A 20,937-nucleotide genomic window follows, 5' to 3' on the forward strand; every position below is an offset into this window, starting at 1 on the left:
ACTTAAACAACTATCTTAACTACAATTTAGTGGTTTGTACTTCAATTTTTTTTTTTTAAGTAGATACTTGTAAACCAATTAGCTAGGGAAAAATAAGAAACTTACTCTGAGATAAACATTTTCTTATATTTCTAATTTTTATAAACTTCCTTTCCATGTCAAATGGTTTATTTCTAGAAGAAATCTCAAGAGTAAATCTAATATTATTTTATAAAGATCATGTTTTTTATTGGTTTGGAGGGAAGGGAAGGGCTGGGAGGGGACAGGACAATAAAACCAAATCATGACCCTAGAAACACATTAAAAAAAAAAATTTCAATAGAAGACGTGTGCAAGCACTTTGCATAGGAAGAACACTCCAGTCTGGGACTCACTTCTAAAGTATTTTTGTTGTACTTCCTTCATCACTGAAGGGAAAAGAACAGGATTTCAGCTTTACCTAAAACCTTTGGAGATCATTTGCCACCTGCAAACAATGATAATAAATACTCGTGGTCACAACCTGATTTTTTCACAAACTTAATGAGCAGAGACAAATTAAATAATAGCGTGATACCATATTCCTTAAGCTTTTAATTTCACTGGAAATAAAAAAAAATAATTGCCTGAGGAGTCTCAAAGTCACAATTTTACCTGGTGATATGTAAGGCCTCATTCAGAATTTCCTAGTGAAAATAAAACTAGAGAAAAAAATAGAAAAACTAGGGAAAAATAGGAGGAAAACATTAAAACATTATCTCGATTGTTACAGCTTGTTACATACTTGGAACAACTTGTTATAGGTACAAACTTGCATTATTAGATTCTTTGAGCGCCTGTATTTAGAGGTAACAGCCGGTTTTTCCTTTGAGACTTTCGGGATAACGTGCCCGTTAACATAAGAAAGAGCTCTCTACGGCACTGAAGTAAGTTTTTCCTTTTTTTGTTATCACCCCAGGAGACTGGCAGAGTCGAAGCAGAGGAGATACGAGCGCAGAGTCTGAAATACCCGCCCCAGGCCACGGACCGGCAGCAGGGTCCGAGGGGCTGCGGCCTGGATTGACACGGTAGCCAATGAGAGCGCGCTCCTGTGGTCCAATCAGAGACGAGGCGGCTCTATAAATAAAGGCGTTGCAGCGCCTGTTACAGTTACTTGGTGTTCTTGTTCCGAAGGTTTGAGAGCGGGGAGCGATGGCGCGCACGAAGCAGACGGCGCGGAAGTCGACGGGCGGCAAGGCGCCCCGCAAGCAGCTGGCCACCAAGGCGGCCCGCAAGAGCGCGCCGGCCACGGGCGGCGTCAAGAAGCCGCACCGCTACCGGCCCGGCACGGTGGCGCTGCGCGAGATCCGCCGCTACCAGAAGTCCACGGAGCTGCTGATCCGCAAGCTGCCCTTCCAGCGCCTGGTGCGCGAGATCGCGCAGGACTTCAAGACCGACCTGCGCTTCCAGAGCTCGGCCGTCATGGCGCTGCAGGAGGCCAGCGAGGCTTACCTGGTGGGGCTCTTCGAGGACACCAACCTGTGCGCCATCCACGCCAAGCGCGTCACCATCATGCCCAAGGACATCCAGCTCGCCCGCCGCATCCGCGGAGAGCGCGCCTGAGTCTCCTGCCGCAGCCCTTCCCCGGCAAGGCACGCAGGCAGCCCACACAGACCCAAAGGCTCTTTTAAGAGCCACTACACAAGTCAATAAAAAGAGCTGTAATGCTGTTTTAAAACGATCAGGGTTTTAACGTTTATTTTCAGGCTGAAAGCTCTTATTCTGAGGTTCCAGCTGCTCTTATATCTGTCCCATCTTATTTTACTGCTTCCTGCATATAAATAATTCTCCTTAAAAAAACCCACAAGGCTTAATATTTCCCTGTTTGCAATTCACCCGCGGTACTTTGCAAATATTAAAGGGGAGTAACAGGTGCTTTATGAACACTGGGTGGGGGAAGGAGACAAATCAAAGGGTTGAAATGAGAGATCGATATATTACTTGAGGAGGGGTTGAGCAGACAACCTGAGGCAGGATGGAGGGGTCTACATCCGTATGACAATGCTGGACATTACACAGCATTGTGAGAAGGGAGGTGGAAGGGCGGTGGGTGGGGGGACAGGATAGGGTCAAGCCTCTGTCCAGGGAGGGCCCCCTGTGCTCAGGAAATCTGCACCTTAAACTCTGCGGCTGGCTGGGTTAAAGCAAGAGCAGAAACTTCCTGTGGCTCGTTGGAACTGTGTTACTGTCAAACCTGGCTAAAACAGATTGTCTTAAAGGGAGCTTCCACCTTGTTCAAACCACTGTTAATGCCAGAAGCAAGAATATCCACCTCAATAAACCAGTTTTGAGGCTGGTCTAAAAATGAGGGACTACCACGCTGATGACCTGAGGCTTCTTTCTGGCAGCACAGAAAAGTACCTGAAAAGGTCAAGAAACTGATCGAAAAGTACTGTAGACAGGAATAACTTATTGTGTTTGTCCAGATTTGTTGCCCTATAATAATAAAAACAGTCGGAAAAAGGTTATGTATTTTCTGAGCATTTTTTTGGGAGGAGAGTATTTTCAATAAGAGTTTTATAGAAATCTTGGAGCAGAAACTTATGTGTTCTTGTAATAACAGATATAAATATATTTGTCTTTGAACTTGCACTTCTCCAAGTAGTGATCACAATATCTGACATGCTGAGTTGTCAGATTTCTGCAGTCAGTTCTTTACGATTCTTCATGAGTATCTGGAAAGATAGATGTATATGCATGCAGCTTTCAAATTTCCAAGAACCCACCTTTGCTCAAATTGTTACTTAGACAAGATTGGTCTAACAAGAGTTTGAGAATTAAATTAGGAAGTAAAAATTAGGCCTCGGATTCATAACGCGGATTCATAACGCAGATTCATACATAGTTGATGTTTCTCCTCTTATTTTGGGAAACATCTTCCTATCTTCTCCCCATTTGCAAAAACATCTGGTACCTGAGGTGCAACAACCCTGAGTGCTGAAGGCTGCTATTAGAAGCCAGAGCAGTCACCTGTTGTCATTAGAGGTTTCTGGGCATTATTTGCCTGCTTAAAGACGCTGCGCCATAGACACAATCTGTCAGAGATGGCACTCGGGTAGATGAGAAAAGAAAGTGTAAAGACTCACTAGCAAACAGATAAGATTAAGGTTTGTTCAGGGGTTCAGTCTTCCTTTTTTTTTTCCCTGCTTGTTTTTTTCTTCCTCCCACGTAAATCCCCCTGAATGAATTTGTTGGTCTACATGGCCTTATTTTAGAATCAAGCTGCAATGAAAGCAGAGCTGCAGTGTTACCAAGTGCTGAATGGAATGGTTGTGCAGTCTGTATTGAACAGTATGTTACTTTTTTTATTATATATTTCACCTCTTTCAAGATACATTTCACCTCTATTCCTTAGCATGTAAATTAAAACTTTTTTTGAGTTTGAAGGGAATGGAAATAAAAGAAGCTTAACTGATAAGAAAGAAAATATTTGGAGGTTTTGGAATTTAAGTTGTTGCATGACAAACATTTCTCCTTGTTTGATTAGGCAGCATTGATGTAAGAAGAGAATTTTAACTTACAGCCTGGGGAATGAAGGAAACCTTTCAACCGGCCATAAAAGTTCCACATGCTCTTAAAAGTCAGACAAATGCAGAAACAAAAGCATAATCTCAGTCCTTGTTCGTTCTGCTTCAGTTGTCTTAGAGCATATTTAATACTAACTAGAAAAAATAAATAAAGAAACTCTGTCTTATTTCTAAAAAGTATCACTAATAATACATTGCCAGTGTGAAACAACAATTCGTATCAGCATGGAGCCTACTGAAGTCCTAGAGCGTAGGCTGACAAGTAGTTAATTTTAAAATTATAATAATATAATTTCTTATAAATTAAACCTATAGGCACAGTCTCTGTGCTACACCAACATGAGCACTGCTGCTTTCAGAGGCCTAAAATTGTCACCTTACACTGCAAGTGGTGATGTAAAAAGGGATGAATGGAACAGAACAGTTTCAGCTATAAGAGACTCACAACGATCATCTAGTCCAACTGAGAAGTAGTTCCTACCATTCAAAATACCATAGCATATGGTTGGAAATGCAAAAAAAAAAAAAAAAAAAAAAAAAAAAAAAAAAAAAAAAAAAAAAAAAAAAAAAAAAAAAAAAAAAAAAAAAAAAAAGCCAGGTGCTGCTGAGGCAGAGAGGTTTGGGAAAGAGATGGAGGTGGAAGGATTTGAGAACTAAAATTTTTGAGGGAAAAAAGAGCATATAAATGTATGTATACAGGTATAGAATATGTACATATATGTATGTGTATATACTTTGATACCTACATCACTATGTTATAAATATTTCTTACATATACCATGTTTATGTCCTGTTGGGTGTTTCAGAAACACACCATATGAAACTTCTTACAGATTCCCCCAGATGCCATACTCAAGTACGTGAAGTTTAATTTCAGACCAATTTGGCTGGTTACATTTACAGAAGTGTATTGGATAGGCCAGAGTCCATTATCAAGGGAAAAGGAAAAGATGCTGGGACAGCAAAGCAACAAAATCCATAGGAATGTGGGTGGTTTATTTGTGAATTAATAGAAAACTTACCTCTCTAAAATAATAAAACAGCGAGAGTCGACAAGCCTCAAACAACTAAAACTGAACTAAAGGCCAAGTGTAATTTCTTGACTACAAAACTTTATTGAATCAACAAAATTCTCCTAAGTGTTGACTTTCTGATTCCCTGATTTTTTTTTTCTTCTACTGACTCAGTTTTCTTCTTATCAAACACAAAACCCTTGTCTTCAGTTACCAAAATCGTATAAGCCTCTTTGCTGCAGCTCTCCCATTAGTTACAAAGGTGCAAAAGCTTGACAGCCTCTTCCTTTCCCTTGGTTGATTTGGCACCATGCAAAAGCCAGAAAAACTTTTACGGAGCCAGTGCTCTCAAGGTATTTCAAAAACAGAAGAATGACTTCCCAAAAATAAACACCAGATTCTCTTTGCCTTTTCCAAATTGTCCTTAGTCCTTTTCTCCAGCCTTTTCTCAAACTCACAACAGAAAAAAAAAAAATAAGAATAAAAGTGACAATAATTTATCATTTTTTATTCCTTTCATCAAGCTTATAATCTTAGCACTGTTTTATTCATGTGATAGAGGCAGGGCTGACATATCCAGCTAAAATTTCTTTGGTACATCATAGTCAAAGACACAATAAGAGTATAATGGTTAATAAAAAGTTGATTGAAACTCGAAGTTTGTCTTCCAATACTAACTCAGGTTATGCCTTCCATAATACTTAAAAGTAAAAGGCTGCTCTAGTCAACAAAAATTATGGCAAACATAGCACTTTACAGGAAGCAGTATGTCAGGAGTGGGAAGGGTGCAGGGAAAAATGGGTGTAACTTGTCTGTAGTAGTGTGTTGCTTTTTCTCAATATCACTCCTTTTGTGCAGCTTACTTATTCTCTATAGTTAAATGGGCATTTCCAGGCACCTCACTCAAACTGCACTAAACACTGCTCAAAACAATACAGTAGTTCAAAGTGACTATTTAGCAAGGTTTACAAAGTTATTATCGTTAAAATTGCAATAACCAATAAGAACTTCAGAACCCCTAGTTTGTAAGAAAGTATGAGAAAAGCCATGTTTCAACTCTCTTGTGCAATGTGGTGGCTCTTAAAAGAGCCTTTAGGATGCGGGGATAATGTTCAGGGACATCTAGACAGAAACTGTGGCCGCAGAATCAGGCGCGCTCTCCGCGGATGCGGCGGGCGAGCTGAATGTCCTTGGGCATGATGGTGACGCGCTTGGCGTGGATGGCGCACAGGTTGGTGTCCTCGAAGAGCCCCACCAGGTAAGCCTCGCTGGCCTCCTGCAGCGCCATGACGGCCGAGCTCTGGAAGCGCAGGTCGGTCTTGAAGTCCTGCGCGATCTCGCGCACCAGGCGCTGGAAGGGCAGCTTGCGGATCAGCAGCTCCGTGGACTTCTGGTAGCGGCGGATCTCGCGCAGCGCCACCGTGCCGGGCCGGTAGCGGTGCGGCTTCTTGACGCCGCCCGTGGCCGGCGCGCTCTTGCGGGCCGCCTTGGTGGCCAGCTGCTTGCGGGGCGCCTTGCCGCCCGTCGACTTCCGCGCCGTCTGCTTTGTGCGCGCCATGGCTCAGGGAGAGCAGTCACCGCTGAGACCGCAGCGAGAAAATAAAACCGCTTCGCTCCCGCGGGCGGCTTTTATAGAACGTTCCTCACCCTGATTGGCTACCGAGAATCCTCCGCTTTTATTGGATGATTTCAAATTCGAAAAGCCCGCCTGAAAAGCGCGCGCGCGCCCTCACCAACCGGCCGCCCGCGCGCGGCCTCCCCCCCCCCCCCCCCCCCCCCCCCCCCCCCCCCCGCCGCGTCTGCTTTCAGTGTGGTCTATTTCTTATAACGATTTTTACAGCCTACCACGAAAATAAAACCTTTAGGGGAAAGTGTTCAAAAGGGAAATAATTGGAAATTATGCTCTGTTAAACGCTTAATTAAAAAGAAGAAACTTTCCTAAGCTTTAGCGCACCGAATGCGCGAAGAATAACGGACGATTTCCTACACTCCACTTTTAAAAGGACAAACGGGATGATTCCGGTATTTAATTTTTTAAGAGGCTTAAGGAGTGACCAGCCGTGATACGTCCCACTAAGTATCACAATAGACATTAACATAACTAAAGTGTAAACATATCTACTTCCACCATTAATTTAAACAGACAGATGACATGCCTCTAAAACAGGCCACCTCGGATCAGGAGTTCAAGTTTAGAGTGCTTTGCTACTCGTTTTGCTTTTACAGAGACCTGAAAAAAAATGGTCCTAAACCTATATTAATAGAACGACTATGTCCCCTCCCCTCTTTATGCAAGACGGGCCCCCAAAATGTTGCAACTCAGCTCTTTTTTAGTTTAAGTGGGTGGCTCTTAAAAGAGCCTTTGGGTTCGTTTCTCGAGGTGATCCGGGAACAAAAGGTGCGTTTTAGCCGCCGAAGCCGTAGAGGGTGCGTCCCTGGCGCTTGAGGGCGTAGACCACGTCCATGGCCGTGACCGTCTTCCTCTTGGCGTGCTCGGTGTAGGTGACGGCGTCGCGGATGACGTTCTCCAGGAAAACCTTCAGCACGCCGCGCGTCTCCTCGTAGATGAGCCCCGAGATGCGCTTGACGCCGCCGCGCCGAGCCAGGCGGCGGATGGCCGGCTTGGTGATGCCCTGGATGTTGTCGCGCAGCACCTTGCGGTGGCGCTTGGCGCCGCCCTTGCCGAGCCCCTTCCCGCCTTTGCCTCTGCCAGACATGGTGCGCCTCGCTCAGCTGCAGCCGCTGTGCAGCGAGGATGGGCCCCAGCGCGTGTATATTGCGGTCGGTCCGACCTGGTTGAGGACTGCAGAGCGCGAGGGCGGGGTTCCCATCGCTTTTTCCTGTCTCCGTGACGGATGACGACACATCGTTTCTGCAACCTGTTAGAGAGCTGCGAAGTCTGCAGTATAAACAAAACACCACACCTCCCCCCCAAAAAAAAATTCAGACGAGATACATGTTCGTACAATTGAAAAGCTTTTTTCTCTCTCCTTAGATTTGTATAAACCATTTTTATATGTGTATGTATTTTATTTTATTGCTCGAGCTGATGTTGGTTTGAATTACTTTAAATTATCATTATTTTCATGCTGTTGATCTTGATACTTTTGGTTTATTTGTGTTCAAAGTGCTGTAAACTTTTCTACAGAATTTTTAATGATTTCGGATCTCTTACCAGTTTTAGGAAATTTTCCACATTATTTAATATACTGGTTACTTTATTTCCATTTCTACCTCCCATTTCTCAAATCTTCAATTTTGACATAAGTAGCTTTGTGTCTTTAAGCAGATATTAACCAGAAGGTGGAATAGAATCCTTTTTTATAATGCTAAACTTATATTATTTTACGACTTCTGCTAGTTTTGCACCTTTCCAGTTACTGCAGTGGGGTAATTTTTTAAGTTTTTACCAAAGGTTCTTTACTACAACTAGTAGACCTACATTTCTGCTCCCTAATTAGTAAAAAAAAAAAAAAATCCTGCTGTTGACAGAAGACCATGCATTTGGATCTTTACCTGTTTTTATTTTCCTTTTTTTTAAGAGATCTAAATCTATACTTAAAAAAAGGAGATTCTGAATTATTATTTATTAAAGCAAGGAGCAATCCTTGACATAGGATGTTCAAAATGTCACATTGTAAGAACATCCTGAGCTGGAATAACTGCTAGACTAACACCTAAAGAATGTTTCCTTTTTTCTTCCCAGAAAAAAAAAAAGTTTATTATTTGTTTTCTTTTGTCATTTTATGTATGAAATGCAAATATAATTTCTGTGTACTTTTTTAAACTGTACCATTTTAGATACAATAAGTAGATTCTCTATTGTGAAACTAAACTGGGAAGAAGCAGCTTCCCTCAGTCTGTTTAATAATGATGGAATTACAATTACATTCTATCATAAAACCAAAAAAGTGTTTTGCTCTCTAAGGCCATAATAAAAGCATAAAAGAGGAGCTCATTATCCTGACATTTCAAATATTTTTTCTAATATTGTCCTTAGGTGGTTGCGTGGTCAATATCAAATCTATGGCTTTTTGGGGGTGTTTTTTGGTTTGTTAGTTGGGTGGGTGGGTTTTTTGAGACAAAGGCAACAATTATGATTTAGATAAAAATTGTCTTCTCCCTATCTAATCTGTATCACTTCAGAAACGGGGTATATTAAGAAACATGGGGATCTCTGCTTATCCCCTCTTTCAATATGAAGCAACCCCCACTGCACTCTTCTGATCAGTTACTGTCATTCACCAGGCAGAACCATTCACAGCTTCTACCTACACTGTAGAAACTGCTTCCTGTTGCAGAGGTGCAGAAGAATGCATATATATAATGTGAAGTCTCCTTAGATTTTGGATAGTCCTAAGATCTTCCTGGGAGGAGTGAACAGGTGAGCTGAGTATGATTATATGATTATATGATTATATGATTATATGATTATATGATTATATGATTATATGATATATATGAGTATGAGTATGAAGTGAGTATGATTTTGAATCTTAGAAAATGTATTATGCTGGCTACAGTTCTTGTTTATACTGAACTGTCAGGTCACAAAACAGTAAACAAATTCAAGCCTCTTCTGCTGTAACTAACCTAAAGAAGAATTTCAGAAGAGGGGTTTGTTTGTTTGCTTGAGGTTTTGGTTCGTTGGTTAATTGTTTTTTTTTTCTAATTCAGACTGTCTTTTCTTCATTTAGTAGTGTCATACTAGCAGCAGAACACCAAATTTCAATATCCCTCCCTTTCTGCTTTCCAATCCATACTTACTAGTGGCAGTCCTCAATCAATAGTAGTTAAAATTTTGTTCATTTATCATATCTAGTCTAATCAAATCCACAAGATGGAATCAAGACATAATTCTGCAAAATAGAGGCAAAGGCTAAGTCTCTAGTGTACTAAGAACACTATCTGTGTATTCCCATAGGTTTTTTGCTCTCATCATTTGGTTTCCATTTGTAAGTTTTCAGATCCCTTACTTGTACTCTGGTTTGGCATCCCCTAGGTAATGAATGTGATGGTTTTTAATATGTGTCTAAACTCTACCTCAAGGTAGGTCACCTACAGGGTATTGTGTCTGTATTCATAAACTCAGGATGGGTAAATAGAATATGCAGTTATTAATTAAATAGTGACTTTTAAAAAATCATTCATTATACGTTACTAGAGCCTCAAGGTTTGAGTTTAGATCAACGTTACACAAAAAAATAGAGTCACACATTATAATTTAAGAATATATATGAATAAAATTCTGGAAACACATTCAAGTTTTTGGACCAGTAGTTTTGAATTTTGTATTGGAGAGTTTTTCATATTCCTTCTTTTCCACTCACTGGCAGCTGGTGCTTCATTCCCTCTTCAAAATATTCTCTGTCATTCTCAAAGGAAGAATAGAATTGCAATCTGTCATTTATGACTGAGACAGGTTGTACAGATCCCTGCTTTGCACTGTTGCGTGCTCCTGTGATCTACCAAGCTGAACACATAGTAGATCTCATCTGGACCACCTGGAGGAAAGAAACAAAATCTTCCCTTGTTCTAAAAACGTGGGCGCTTTTGACAGACCAGCACACACCCACAGGAGAAGGGCAAAATGACAATGAGCTGGAGGAATAATGTTCTGTAAAGAAAAATAATGTACTGTAAAGAAAAACTGCACGTATCTTAACACCAGGGAGACTGAAGGGTTACCATGGTTTTTGACAAGACAGCTGCACCAGTGAATCATCAGGTTCCCTCAGACTGACGTCTTTCTGAGCAAACCAGACTAAAATATGGGGTAGGGAGGGTGGGCCATGTATATGTGGCTCTGTCCAACACAAATTACAAAAACTGGACAAAATGGAAAGGTTTGAAGGGAGCAATGGGCTTGAGATGGTTTCAATCAATATATTTCTTCACAGGGACTGAGGCCAAGCGTTGACATCGAGCATTATAGAGACCGGAATGAGAATCACATTTCTACTGTGATTCAACCGTATATTGCAAATGCTTTGTTACGCTTGTGATGCAATTTCAGTACACTGTTGTATCCCTCTGCTAATTCAAAATCCAATGTAATGTCAAGTATGCTCAATAAGAAAATTTGGGATTAAACATTAGACTCTCCTCATGTGTAATATCTGAAAGAACTTGGATTGAGCCTCTACAACGTGGAGATCTGATCAGCTGGGACCTGTCTCTACATCTGTGTAGGACTGTAAACTGCACAAGATCTGACTTCTTTGGTAGACTTTAAGCTTTTAAATATACACCTGAGGTCCTTGTTCTCTGTATCCTCGTGCCCATATACTCCACCTTCAGTTCAGCACATAAACCACGCTACAAAGTGTTGTTAACCAAAATAGACCAGCCCACATCAGTTTGGTAAAAAATTTTTTATGCACAGAAATCTTTCATTTTGAGACTGAGGTCTGAGTCAATATTTGCATGTGCAGATTTGCCATTTGGAAGGAATCTTCTGGCAGTAGCATAGTTGCAAAACCGTTTTGTGTTGCTTAAGCAAAACTAGCAAACAGCGTCACAAATTTACTTTAATGATTGGTACTTTTATAACTAATTTAATGTTTCCTCTTTCCCCTCTAATTGAGAAAGTGAGAGGTGGAGAGCCTCATTCTCACCTTTTTATTTAAGCACTCCTGTCAGTCAGAGACACAAGAGGTTGGGCTGCAGCCCTGGTTTGGACTGTTTTCAACCTCCTTCTTGCTGCCAAATTCAGAAACTACATAGGGACTGCTAAATCAAGCAAAAACCTCTGTCATGGTCCAGTAGCTTAGGCTGCATCCTTTGAGGATGCAGTTTCCCATTCACAGAGAGTGACTCACAGATCAGATGATCCACACAGAGGCAAAATCTTCCAAAAATTGTCTCATGGCCATGTTGTCTGAGTGACTGTCATGGAGAAGGCTTGCATGGGCCTCAACCCTACCAGTCCATGCACAAGCTGCAGTCTTACAGGCTCACTGAATAGCTAGTATAGCTGAATAGGTCCACGAACAAAGGCTGGAGAAACTCCTAGATCAGGTTTGGAGTATTGAGAAGTTAATAAGATACCTAGTTCTTCATGCAAAGCTTTTCTTAGGACGTAGAGAGAAGGGACAGCATCAATAACCTGTAAGTGGGGGCAAGGGCAGCCATGTTGGGCAAATCCTGGGCATGCCCAGGGCATTCCTGGGCTTCTCCCAAGAAGACACCAAAGGACCTCTCTAACAAGTGCTCCGGGTGGTTTCCCTGAACCAGGGTGGCCTGTGGAACTCTGTAGCACACCATGAGAGTCTGCTCCTGCATTCAGGTAGAGACACAGCAAACCAGACACTTGGCAACCACAACAGACACATGACTGCTTCTCTCAAATCCTTACTCTGCTTTCTAAACTGGCATTTGAAGCAGCACAGGTCTCATGACACGCTGACCATTGATTAAGCTAGAAAAAAGTTATCAAGAAAGCATTGTAAGCAACATATTTTTTTGTACAGCTGAGACTGAGCAGCTCCACTCACACAGAGCTGCTCTGGGCAGTAAGTTTTGCAGCTGAACTCTGCCAACTCTTATAGAGTTCTAAATACTTAATAGCAGCTGAAGTACTGCCTTGTCCAAATGGTCTCTCTGGGGCGTAGTTTTCCAAGTAGTGAATCTAATGTGGGCATCCCTGTAGGAATTTATTGAATTTTGTCTTGGGCTGTGTGTTTCTGGAGAAAGCCAAGTCTGAAAAATGGTGATGTGCATTGTGTTGGTGTCTCCAGACACTACTGTTATGCTTTGTTTTTGTTACGGTAGTACTTAGTTGGAAAACCAAAAATGACAGTTGGAACTCCCAGGTGCTTACAGGGATTTATTTGTGGTTATGCTCTGGATAAAGAAGCAGGCTTGTCTTCAAGGATACAGCAGTTGAGAAAGTCACCACAATGTCCAGGTCCTCTCCAAGGTCAGACCAGTCATAACCCTGATGCAAGGGTTGTTGTTCTTCATGTGCAGAACTTGGCACTTCTCTTTGCCACACTGCACGAGATTTATGTTGGCCCATACCTCAGATTTATTAAAGTCCTTTTTAATTGACTGAACTACTTCTGACTCGTCTACCCTTTCTCACTTGGTGTTATCCTCACAAGCTAAATGTACATTCTCTCTCATCTCCCAGGTTGTTCCAGAAAACACCAAGTAATATCAGCCCTAGGGCATTATTTTAATTACTGGTTGCCTGCAGACACTAAGCTGTTAAATATAGCCCTGTGACCCTGTGCTACAGATAATTTTCAAATATCTAACATCCTGTGGATCCTGCCCATAGTCCCTCTGTTTCCAAATGAGAATGCTATGGAGATGGTTCCAAATATATCATTAAATGTCAAGTGTATTGCACACGGCACTCCTCCATTGTCCACACAGATACTTTCTAATCAATAGTTCTGTGATAATTACCCGTACTTAGACATGAGCAATTTTTGTCGGCCTCCATCCACTATCAAGTCAACAGAACCCATTTTATTTCTGAGAGTTACTCAGTCACACTGATTCTTGGGGACTCTGCTATCATTCCATACAACATTTTCTACTCCGTATTAGAAGTTATTTCCTTACTGCTAACTTGCTTCAAAGACCATCAGTTTCTGTATTTTCTACAATGTATAATGAGGAAAAATTACTTCTTTTCTCATCATGTTTTAAGTGTTTAAGAAACTTCAGTTTTTCAACCTTCTTTTTCAGTCAGAGGACTTGAACATGCCTTTTCATTATGAAATAGTTTTTAGACATCTTACAATTACTCTTGCTCTCTTCTGCGTATTGACTTATTGTTCGCTTCTCATTACTTGAAGTTTGGTACTAAAAACTAGGCCTGAAACTCAAAGTGGGACCACACCATTCCAGATCCACACAGGTGCTCGTCAGCTGCTACTGACAGTAGCAGTTCTGAAATATTTTTAATATTTACAAAACTGATAGTTCTTTCTGGGTAAAGTGTCTAACTTATTTTTGGAGATAGTGTCTCTTATCAGGCATTTTTCAATACATAAAATGTCCTCAATTGTTTTAGCATTTGTTTGTTTGTTGGTACTCACAGTACTTATATACAAGCTATGTAGACTAAAATCCAAATTATAAATAAAATTATACCAGGCCTAGGACTGATGCCTGCAGAACTCTGCAGTTTGACACTGCATTTTAATTTCATAGTTGACAATCACAAACATTTAAATACAAGTTTCTACCCTGAAAGAGATGGTGTTTCTGATACACCAAGTTTTCATGATTAATACTTTCATTTCAAATACTTTTCTGAAATGAAATAAAATGAAACAAAATGAAACAGAGAGAAAATCTGTAATATATCAGCCAGCACAAGGAAAACATTGCATCCTCTACTGAGACTCTTTCTAAAGTCAGTTTTGGAGAAAGCCTATTAAAAACGGTTTTCATTTCCTCCCTTATGTGTGAGTACTGTAAATTCTTGATTTTATTCATATCTTCCTTGAATTTGTTTAAGCTTGTAATTAGTAAAACTCAACATGAGTTATTCCTATCCCAGGGTGTGCTGAGTCTGTAAACCTGAGAAATGCATTAATCTATAATCCAAAATGCCTAATTATGTGCTTATTTCTTGGACATATTCTTTAGATACCTAAAGAGTAAGAAAGGCTGCACAGGATGAGTATGTAGATGTGTCTATGGCGTACCATCCCAGGAAAGCTTTCAGCATCCTATTTCCCTTCACTCAGCATGAAAGGCTAGAATTACCTATGAAAGCTTAGGAAATGACATCTGATAACGTGGACTGTGTCACTGAAGGGGTAGAACATAGTTTTTTTGTATCGATGGCCTAGTGTCAATTTACATTTCTGACCAAATCAGCATTTGCAAACTACATCACAAAAAAAAAGAATTATGGTTTGACGATGCTGTGCATCTGGGAGAACAGACAGCATGTAGCATAGTTTCAGAAACAACATTTCAGTTTTTTCCAGGCACTCTGTAGAAGTCACAGCTAGGGTTACATTTCCACACTTTTGCACGTAGATCCCTATGTTTCTTCGTTTTTCTGCACTTATCTTTCTCCCCTTTATCTTCAACTGAAAATAATACAAAGGTAATTGATCTACAGAACAAAGTAACAGAGAATCCTACTCATAATCAAGATTTCTAAGTTCAGTAACACTACTTGTAATAATGATAATTCTCAGTCAAAGGGATGGGTAAAGAGAAGTAAAATTTGGTTACAAGAGGATCTCTGATCCAAAGGCTTTCAGAAGCTGGAAGAAATGTTTTGATGATTTAGGCTGTTATGTTATGGGCAGACAAGGAAATTTGGGGGATGATTCATTAAAATGCACCATCCTTTTTTGCCCATTATCACATATTTAGCAGTTATGGCAGGCAGGAGAGTCACCTCTTTGATCAGAGTCACCTTTTGATCTCTCCAGAGTGTAGAGATGTAAGTTTTACTGAGACTCCAACTAGCCTTAACGTATCTTTCAGTCATATATTGCACAATCACTGAACCAAATTGGTGTAGCTCAGACTGGTCTTGACAAGCCTTGAAACTAAGGACTGTGTGAAGGGTTACAGTATTTTTTGAAGCTGTCTTTATTTAGCTACCAAAATTGAAAAAGTCATGGGAGTGCCATTCAGGGTTAATCTAATAGGCTTCACAAATTAACCTGGAGAAGTACTGTGTGCAGAACAGTACTGAGGGAAATAATTCTATCCCTCCACTTGGAGGCATCTGGAATGTTGCATCCAGTTCTGGCCTTCACAGTACAACAGAAACATGAACATAACAGGAGTGAGACCAGTGAAGGGGCACAAAGATGATGAAGGGACTGGACTATCTCTCACATGAGGAATGTCTTATCAGTGTGTTTAGATACCTTATGGGGGGAATAGAGGAGACAGATCCAGCCTTCTCAGTACTGCCCAGGACAAGAGGCAGTTGGTACAAACTGAAACACAGGAAATTTTACTTAAACATAAGAAATAATTTTTTAGAACCTGCTCCCCAGAGATGTTTTACTGTCTCCCTCTTCTAGATGATCCTTCTTTGATCACAGCGATAGAACCTATTGCATTAGGGGTTAGATTAGAAGACAAGGTATTTTTTTAGCAGATGTGATTGCCCTTATACTGCAATAAAGGTAAGTATATTTTTGTTAGCTTAGTTGAAGTACAACTAAAAAATACAGGCTTCTTTACTACTGACAACTCTTTGACACCTTGAATCTTCCCTACTTCAAAAACTTTGCAATTGCTGAATCAGTATCATCAATACAGTTTTATCATGCTAGACCTGACTAATGTCTTTTGATCTTGTTATGGTATTTTTATTATTAATACTGAGTGATTACTTGAATGTCTGCAAAATTATTATTTGTGAAGAGGAGAGCATGCTATAGTTAAAAGTTGGCAATTTCTCTGTATCTTCACTGTCCTAACTATAGTAATTATAGTTGAGTGAAGACTTTCAGCTAAATTTGGCTAATCAGCTTATCTGGATTGCTCTTTTCCTGCTGTCCGAATGTATTCTTTGCCTTTATTTTCTAATGTCCAATCTGTTTTTCCTCCATGTGAAGCTCCTGTCTTGAAAAGAAAAAAGTTAAGTATTTTCTTTACTATACAGGTTTAGGAATTACTTCTGGTATTATATGTGAACTATTTTTGAAGATCCTTGCATTGGAAAATACTCTGTCATTTTCTAGGCTCTTCTGTAATCTGCACTAGCACCTACACAGCCAGGCAAGGAAGCCAGGGTATGTTGTGTGATGATGCATGGAAATGATGCTATGTTCTGGGTGCACTTTTAAAGAGGTGATAAAAAATTTGTTTGAGTTCCTAAGTAAGAGGCAAACAGAACCTACATTTGTACAGGGTGCTTGGAAAGGAAATCAGAGAGAATATTGAAAAATGTTTGCTGTTTAATTGAAATTAATTATTAAATGAGTCACATTTAAATATTTATCCCTTCACAAGAAAACTACAAACAATTTTTATTACCAGCCCACTCTCCAAACTTTTTTTTAATTTTTAAGTAATTTTGTTTGACAGGAAGAAAATTTCTCTGTCTGGTGGAAAAACTGTTCCACAATCTACCACTGATTTGATAAATTATGCGCTCAAATGCTTGTTTTGCTTTGTCTTTTTCTTTTATCTGTAAAACACCCACGGCAATATCATTTCTATCTGCAATGATCAGTCTCTAAAATAGGAGAACTGTCACTGTGGTCCAGTGTTGCATTTAACAGCTATTTCCAGCAGTGCAAACTTGAAAATTATTCAAAGCTCTTGATAACTTTGTTTTAACATATTAACTAGAAAATGTCATTGCTTGGCCTGGAGTGTGGGAATAACCCTAAAAAAGCCTCCACTTTTCACAGCACCTCATATCCCTAAAGCCCCTCTCTTTAAAAATAAAAAGATCGCCTTCTGCAGAAATGGACGGTAAAATCAAGAACATTTTCTCTGCTCAGAAGTAGGCCAGGGATAATTCTTTGTACAGAAGAGAGTCAGTGTGATGGTTAAGGGAAAGATACAATAAAGGATGCTGACACAAAATGCCAGAGGCCAGCTGCCAAGACTTCCAATGTCTCAGTCTACTAGGGAAAAGCAAAGGACTTCAGAAGTGTAGCTCAAAATAGGGAGCAGGAGACGTGAAAACTTGCAGGAATGAACCCAGAACTAAAAGTGAGAGAAGCCCTAAATTCCAACCCTTGAAATTCTCAGATAATGACCTTCACAACCTTTTTCATATGCTTTCCTTACAAAAACAAACCAAAACAAAACAAGGTAAACAAACCCCCCAAAACCATTCAGAGACGTCCTTGACCTTTTAAAACTTGCCAGAGTAGGGACAGCAATCCTTGTGTGCTGCAGGTGGAGTTCTAGTGATTGAGCTACTTAGGGAGCAAGATCTGAGATCTCTTCTCCCATCCTACCTCCCGTCTTTCTAACCTGCATCCTGTTTATGGGGGAAGGAGAGGAAACCTCTCCTCTCTTGATGAACTGAGAACAGGTTTACTAAAAGCAAGCTTGAAGGGAAACTTGCCCAAATGTGTGAATGTGAGGGATGTGTAAAGAGGATGCACCCCTGAGGCTACAGCTGCATTCTTGCACCAGTAGTTATTGTCCACTCCCAGTTGCTCCCAGCTTCCTGATCATTTTCAAGTGTAACAAACCAGAGCTACAGAGCTCTAACACTAAACTATCAAAGCTACAGAGATTAAGGCACATTAACCTTCATGCTGTCCTTATCCTCGGAATAACGTACATCACGTTTAAGAGACCTGGATGGATGACAGCACTTCCAGGCTCTCTCTTTTGTATCACTTACAGTCAGATTTTGCTTTATGGCCGTCTTTGTTCATCCAAACTGGAAAGTAAGCATAATGCCCTCATCCTACCACAGCCAACTACTTTTATATCTCTCGAACATATTCATACTGTTAATCTGGGTTGCCACCCTGAGCTTTCAAAATCTATGGCTACCGTGGATTTGGTCTAGTTGTTTATGTGGGAACGATGTCATGTTCAAAAGAAGTGTGGCAGATTTCACAGCCCACTTCAGTATGCTTTTCAGTCTGTTTTTTACTGTGAAGTACTGGCAAGCTTAATTTTTCCCAATCTCCACTTTTCCCTTCCTCTCCTTCAAAGTATTTATTGTCTGGCCTGCATGCAAACACAACAAAATGAAAATAGAAATAAAAGAGAATATGAAAAAGTGAAGTTTCACTGTTTTTACTTGTAATTCTAATGTATCTCATGTATAATTACCATTTTAATCTACCTCCTTTCAACTAAAACTGCTTGCTATCAAATATATTGTATCTTTAGCATTCAATATATCAAAATACACACCAGGGCCTTTTAAAACATATTTGATGTCATCTTGAACCTCAAATTCATCCATGCTCCTTTGCTGAAACAGCATGACAAATTTTTTACAAAGTACAGTGGGGTAAAATGTTAAGTTTGATCTTTACTTGTTTTTTGCAACCAAGGGAAAAAAATCTGGCTTCTTTTTAATTAGAAACCAATCAGGGCTTTTGTGTTCTAATTTAATAAAAAATTAACCCAAACAATCCATAGCAGTCCTTAAAAATTTTAATCAATTTCTATTGTCACTTTATGAGACTTAATATTTTAGTGGGATTATGATAATTAAAACTGATTATGATTTATGAGGATGTCTTAAAATTATTTCAGTACTCTGAAGATTTGGGTGAAGCCCTAAATTGACAAGTGTTTTCCCTTTCCTTGAAAGAAAAGAATGGGAGGAATATGAAACCTATGGAAAACAACAACAACAACAGAACAAATCAACACCAAAACCCCAACACTCAGTGTCCAAATATTTATAGGTAATATTGAGGGCGAAGCATTCTATTCACAAAGGCCATCTTTCCACAGTATTTAATTTGTTTGGTGAGAACCGGGGCTTCAGTAGGCTCTATTAATGTTTAAGTAGCATATGATACATATTAGTGTATCTATACCTGTGAGACATTTTTCCCCTACAAACCTGCTTCTGAAGTTTGTAAATCTTAAAGAATAGTATATACTATTGTACCTGAGAAAGCGTTAAATTAGTAGTTTATTTGGAATTCATATGTATTAACTAGGCATTAAGAGCTTCATTTTGCAAACAGACAATTTGTAAAAATATCAAAATCATTCTATCCACTTACAGAACAACACACACAAAAAAAAGCAGAGCCCTGGCAAGTTCCAAACAATTTTCAACAGTATATATATACCTCTGAAGGTTTCTTACGTTCTCAAAACAAGAAATTCTGTTGAAATACTGTATCCTTAATAGTTAAAGATATGGTTAAGAGAGCCGAATCTTTATCCATATTCAAAGCTCAGCCATGAAATTGTGTTACTTCCTTCTCTTTGAAATCAATTTACGACAAAAATACTCAAGCTGCACACTCGGTTTCTATCCTAACCTGGAGAAAACCCCCCAAAGAATAAGCCTGTATTACTGGGGAGACTTTTTATCTACGCGTTTTATTTTAATTTAGAAGGAAAAACAAAAGTTTGCCGTTCCCGGGGTCTTTCTGGCTTCACAACGCGGGGTTAAAAACAGCTTTTCTCTTTCATCTGTTATCCAAACAGCAAGAAACTCTCCCGAATGAAAGTCCACTGTCTTCCCTTCACTCTCCGAAGAAACAGGGGTGATTTTGCAGCACTCGTTTTACAAAAAATATGAATTTATAACTCCGAAGAAACACAGACTCGGAGGAGGAAAAGCTCTTCCTGGCTAACAGTTAGGCGGGCTCTGCAAAGCACCAATCACAGATCACCGCTTCGCTATAAATTCAGGCATCGGGGTTACTGTAGCCCAATTACTTTCTTTTGATTAGGAAGAAGTCTCTGCAGCGATGTCGGAGACCGCTCCCGCCGCCGCTCCCGCTGTCGCGGCCCCCGCCGCCAAGGCCGCCGCCAAGAAGCCGAAAAAAGCGGCGGGCGGCTCCAAAGCCCGCAAGCCCGCGGGGCCCAGCGTCACCGAGCTCATCACCAAGGCCGTGTCCGCCTCCAAGGAGCGCAAGGGGCTCTCCCTCGCCGCGCTCAAGAAGGCGCTGGCTGCCGGCGGCTACGATGTGGAGAAGAACAACAGCCGCATCAAGCTGGGGCTCAAGAGCCTCGTCAGCAAAGGCACCCTGGTGCAGACCAAAGGCACCGGCGCCTCCGGCTCCTTTCGCCTCAGCAAGAAACCTGGAGAAGTGAAGGAAAAAGCTCCCAAGAAGAAAACAGCCGCAGCCAAGCCCAAGAAGCCGGCGGCTAAGAAGCCCGCCAGCGCCGCCAAGAAGCCCAAGAAGGCGGCGGCGGTGAAGAAGAGCCCCAAGAAAGCCAAGAAGCCGGCGGCCAGCGCGGCCAAGAAAGCAGCTAAGAGCCCCAAAAAGGCGACGAAGGCTGCCAAGCCCAAAAAAGCGGCGGCAGCAGCGAAGAGCCCTGCTAAGGCAAAAGCGGTGAAGCCAAAGGCAGCAAAGCCGAAGGCAGCCAAGCCGAAAACAGCCAAGGCAAAGAAGGCAGCACCCAAGAAATGAAGTGTTGAAGTGGAAATACTTAAACCCAACGGCTCTTTTAAGAGCCACCTACTATTGTCCCCAAAAGGGCTGATACACTCCGTCACTGAGCTCCGTGCCTGCAGCAGAGCTGTCCACACGCCACTATCCGTGTGGGACATTTGTCTGGGGAGTGGATGGGACGCTAAACTTCCAGCCGTGGTTACGCTAAGACTTGGAAAAATAAAGTCTACATTCCCTGCGAAAACGCTTTCTGAAGGCTGCCTTTTTTTTTTTTTTTTTTTGAGCACCGCAAGTGGGTGTATGTGTTAAAGGGACTGGTTAAAGGCGGGTACCTTTCTGGGGCGTGGAGGTTTCTTTCATTGCTCT

General features: G+C 40.9%; 4 protein-coding genes across 4 annotated transcripts; 2 read left to right on the top strand and 2 right to left on the bottom strand.

The window, feature by feature from the left end:
* The first annotated feature begins 1,153 nt into the window (after nucleotides 1-1,153).
* LOC113997376 (histone H3) lies at nucleotides 1,154-1,699 on the top strand. Its single transcript, XM_027739148.2, has one exon. The coding sequence runs from the start codon at nucleotides 1,171-1,173 to the stop codon at nucleotides 1,579-1,581; it is 411 nt and encodes a 136-aa protein (XP_027594949.1). The 5' UTR covers nucleotides 1,154-1,170; the 3' UTR covers nucleotides 1,582-1,699.
* Nucleotides 1,700-5,608: 3,909 nt separating this feature from the next.
* Nucleotides 5,609-6,136, bottom strand: LOC113997377 (histone H3). The gene has a single exon (XM_027739149.2). The coding sequence runs from the start codon at nucleotides 6,114-6,116 to the stop codon at nucleotides 5,706-5,708; it is 411 nt and encodes a 136-aa protein (XP_027594950.1). The 5' UTR covers nucleotides 6,117-6,136; the 3' UTR covers nucleotides 5,609-5,705.
* Nucleotides 6,137-6,698: 562 nt separating this feature from the next.
* LOC113997389 (histone H4) lies at nucleotides 6,699-7,290 on the bottom strand. The gene has a single exon (XM_027739163.2). It carries the CDS (start codon nucleotides 7,273-7,275, stop codon nucleotides 6,964-6,966), a length of 312 nt encoding a protein of 103 aa, XP_027594964.1. The 5' UTR covers nucleotides 7,276-7,290; the 3' UTR covers nucleotides 6,699-6,963.
* Nucleotides 7,291-19,552: 12,262 nt separating this feature from the next.
* LOC113997371 (histone H1.10) lies at nucleotides 19,553-20,815 on the top strand. The gene has a single exon (XM_027739143.2). It carries the CDS (start codon nucleotides 19,924-19,926, stop codon nucleotides 20,587-20,589), a length of 666 nt encoding a protein of 221 aa, XP_027594944.1. The 5' UTR covers nucleotides 19,553-19,923; the 3' UTR covers nucleotides 20,590-20,815.
* Nucleotides 20,816-20,937: the final 122 nt, after the last annotated feature.

The sequence above is a fragment of the Pipra filicauda genome, unplaced genomic scaffold, assembly GCF_003945595.2.
Source record: "Pipra filicauda isolate LSUMZ 115617 unplaced genomic scaffold, ASM394559v2 scaffold334_size1588553_pilon, whole genome shotgun sequence".
Lineage (NCBI taxonomy): Eukaryota > Metazoa > Chordata > Aves > Passeriformes > Pipridae > Pipra > Pipra filicauda.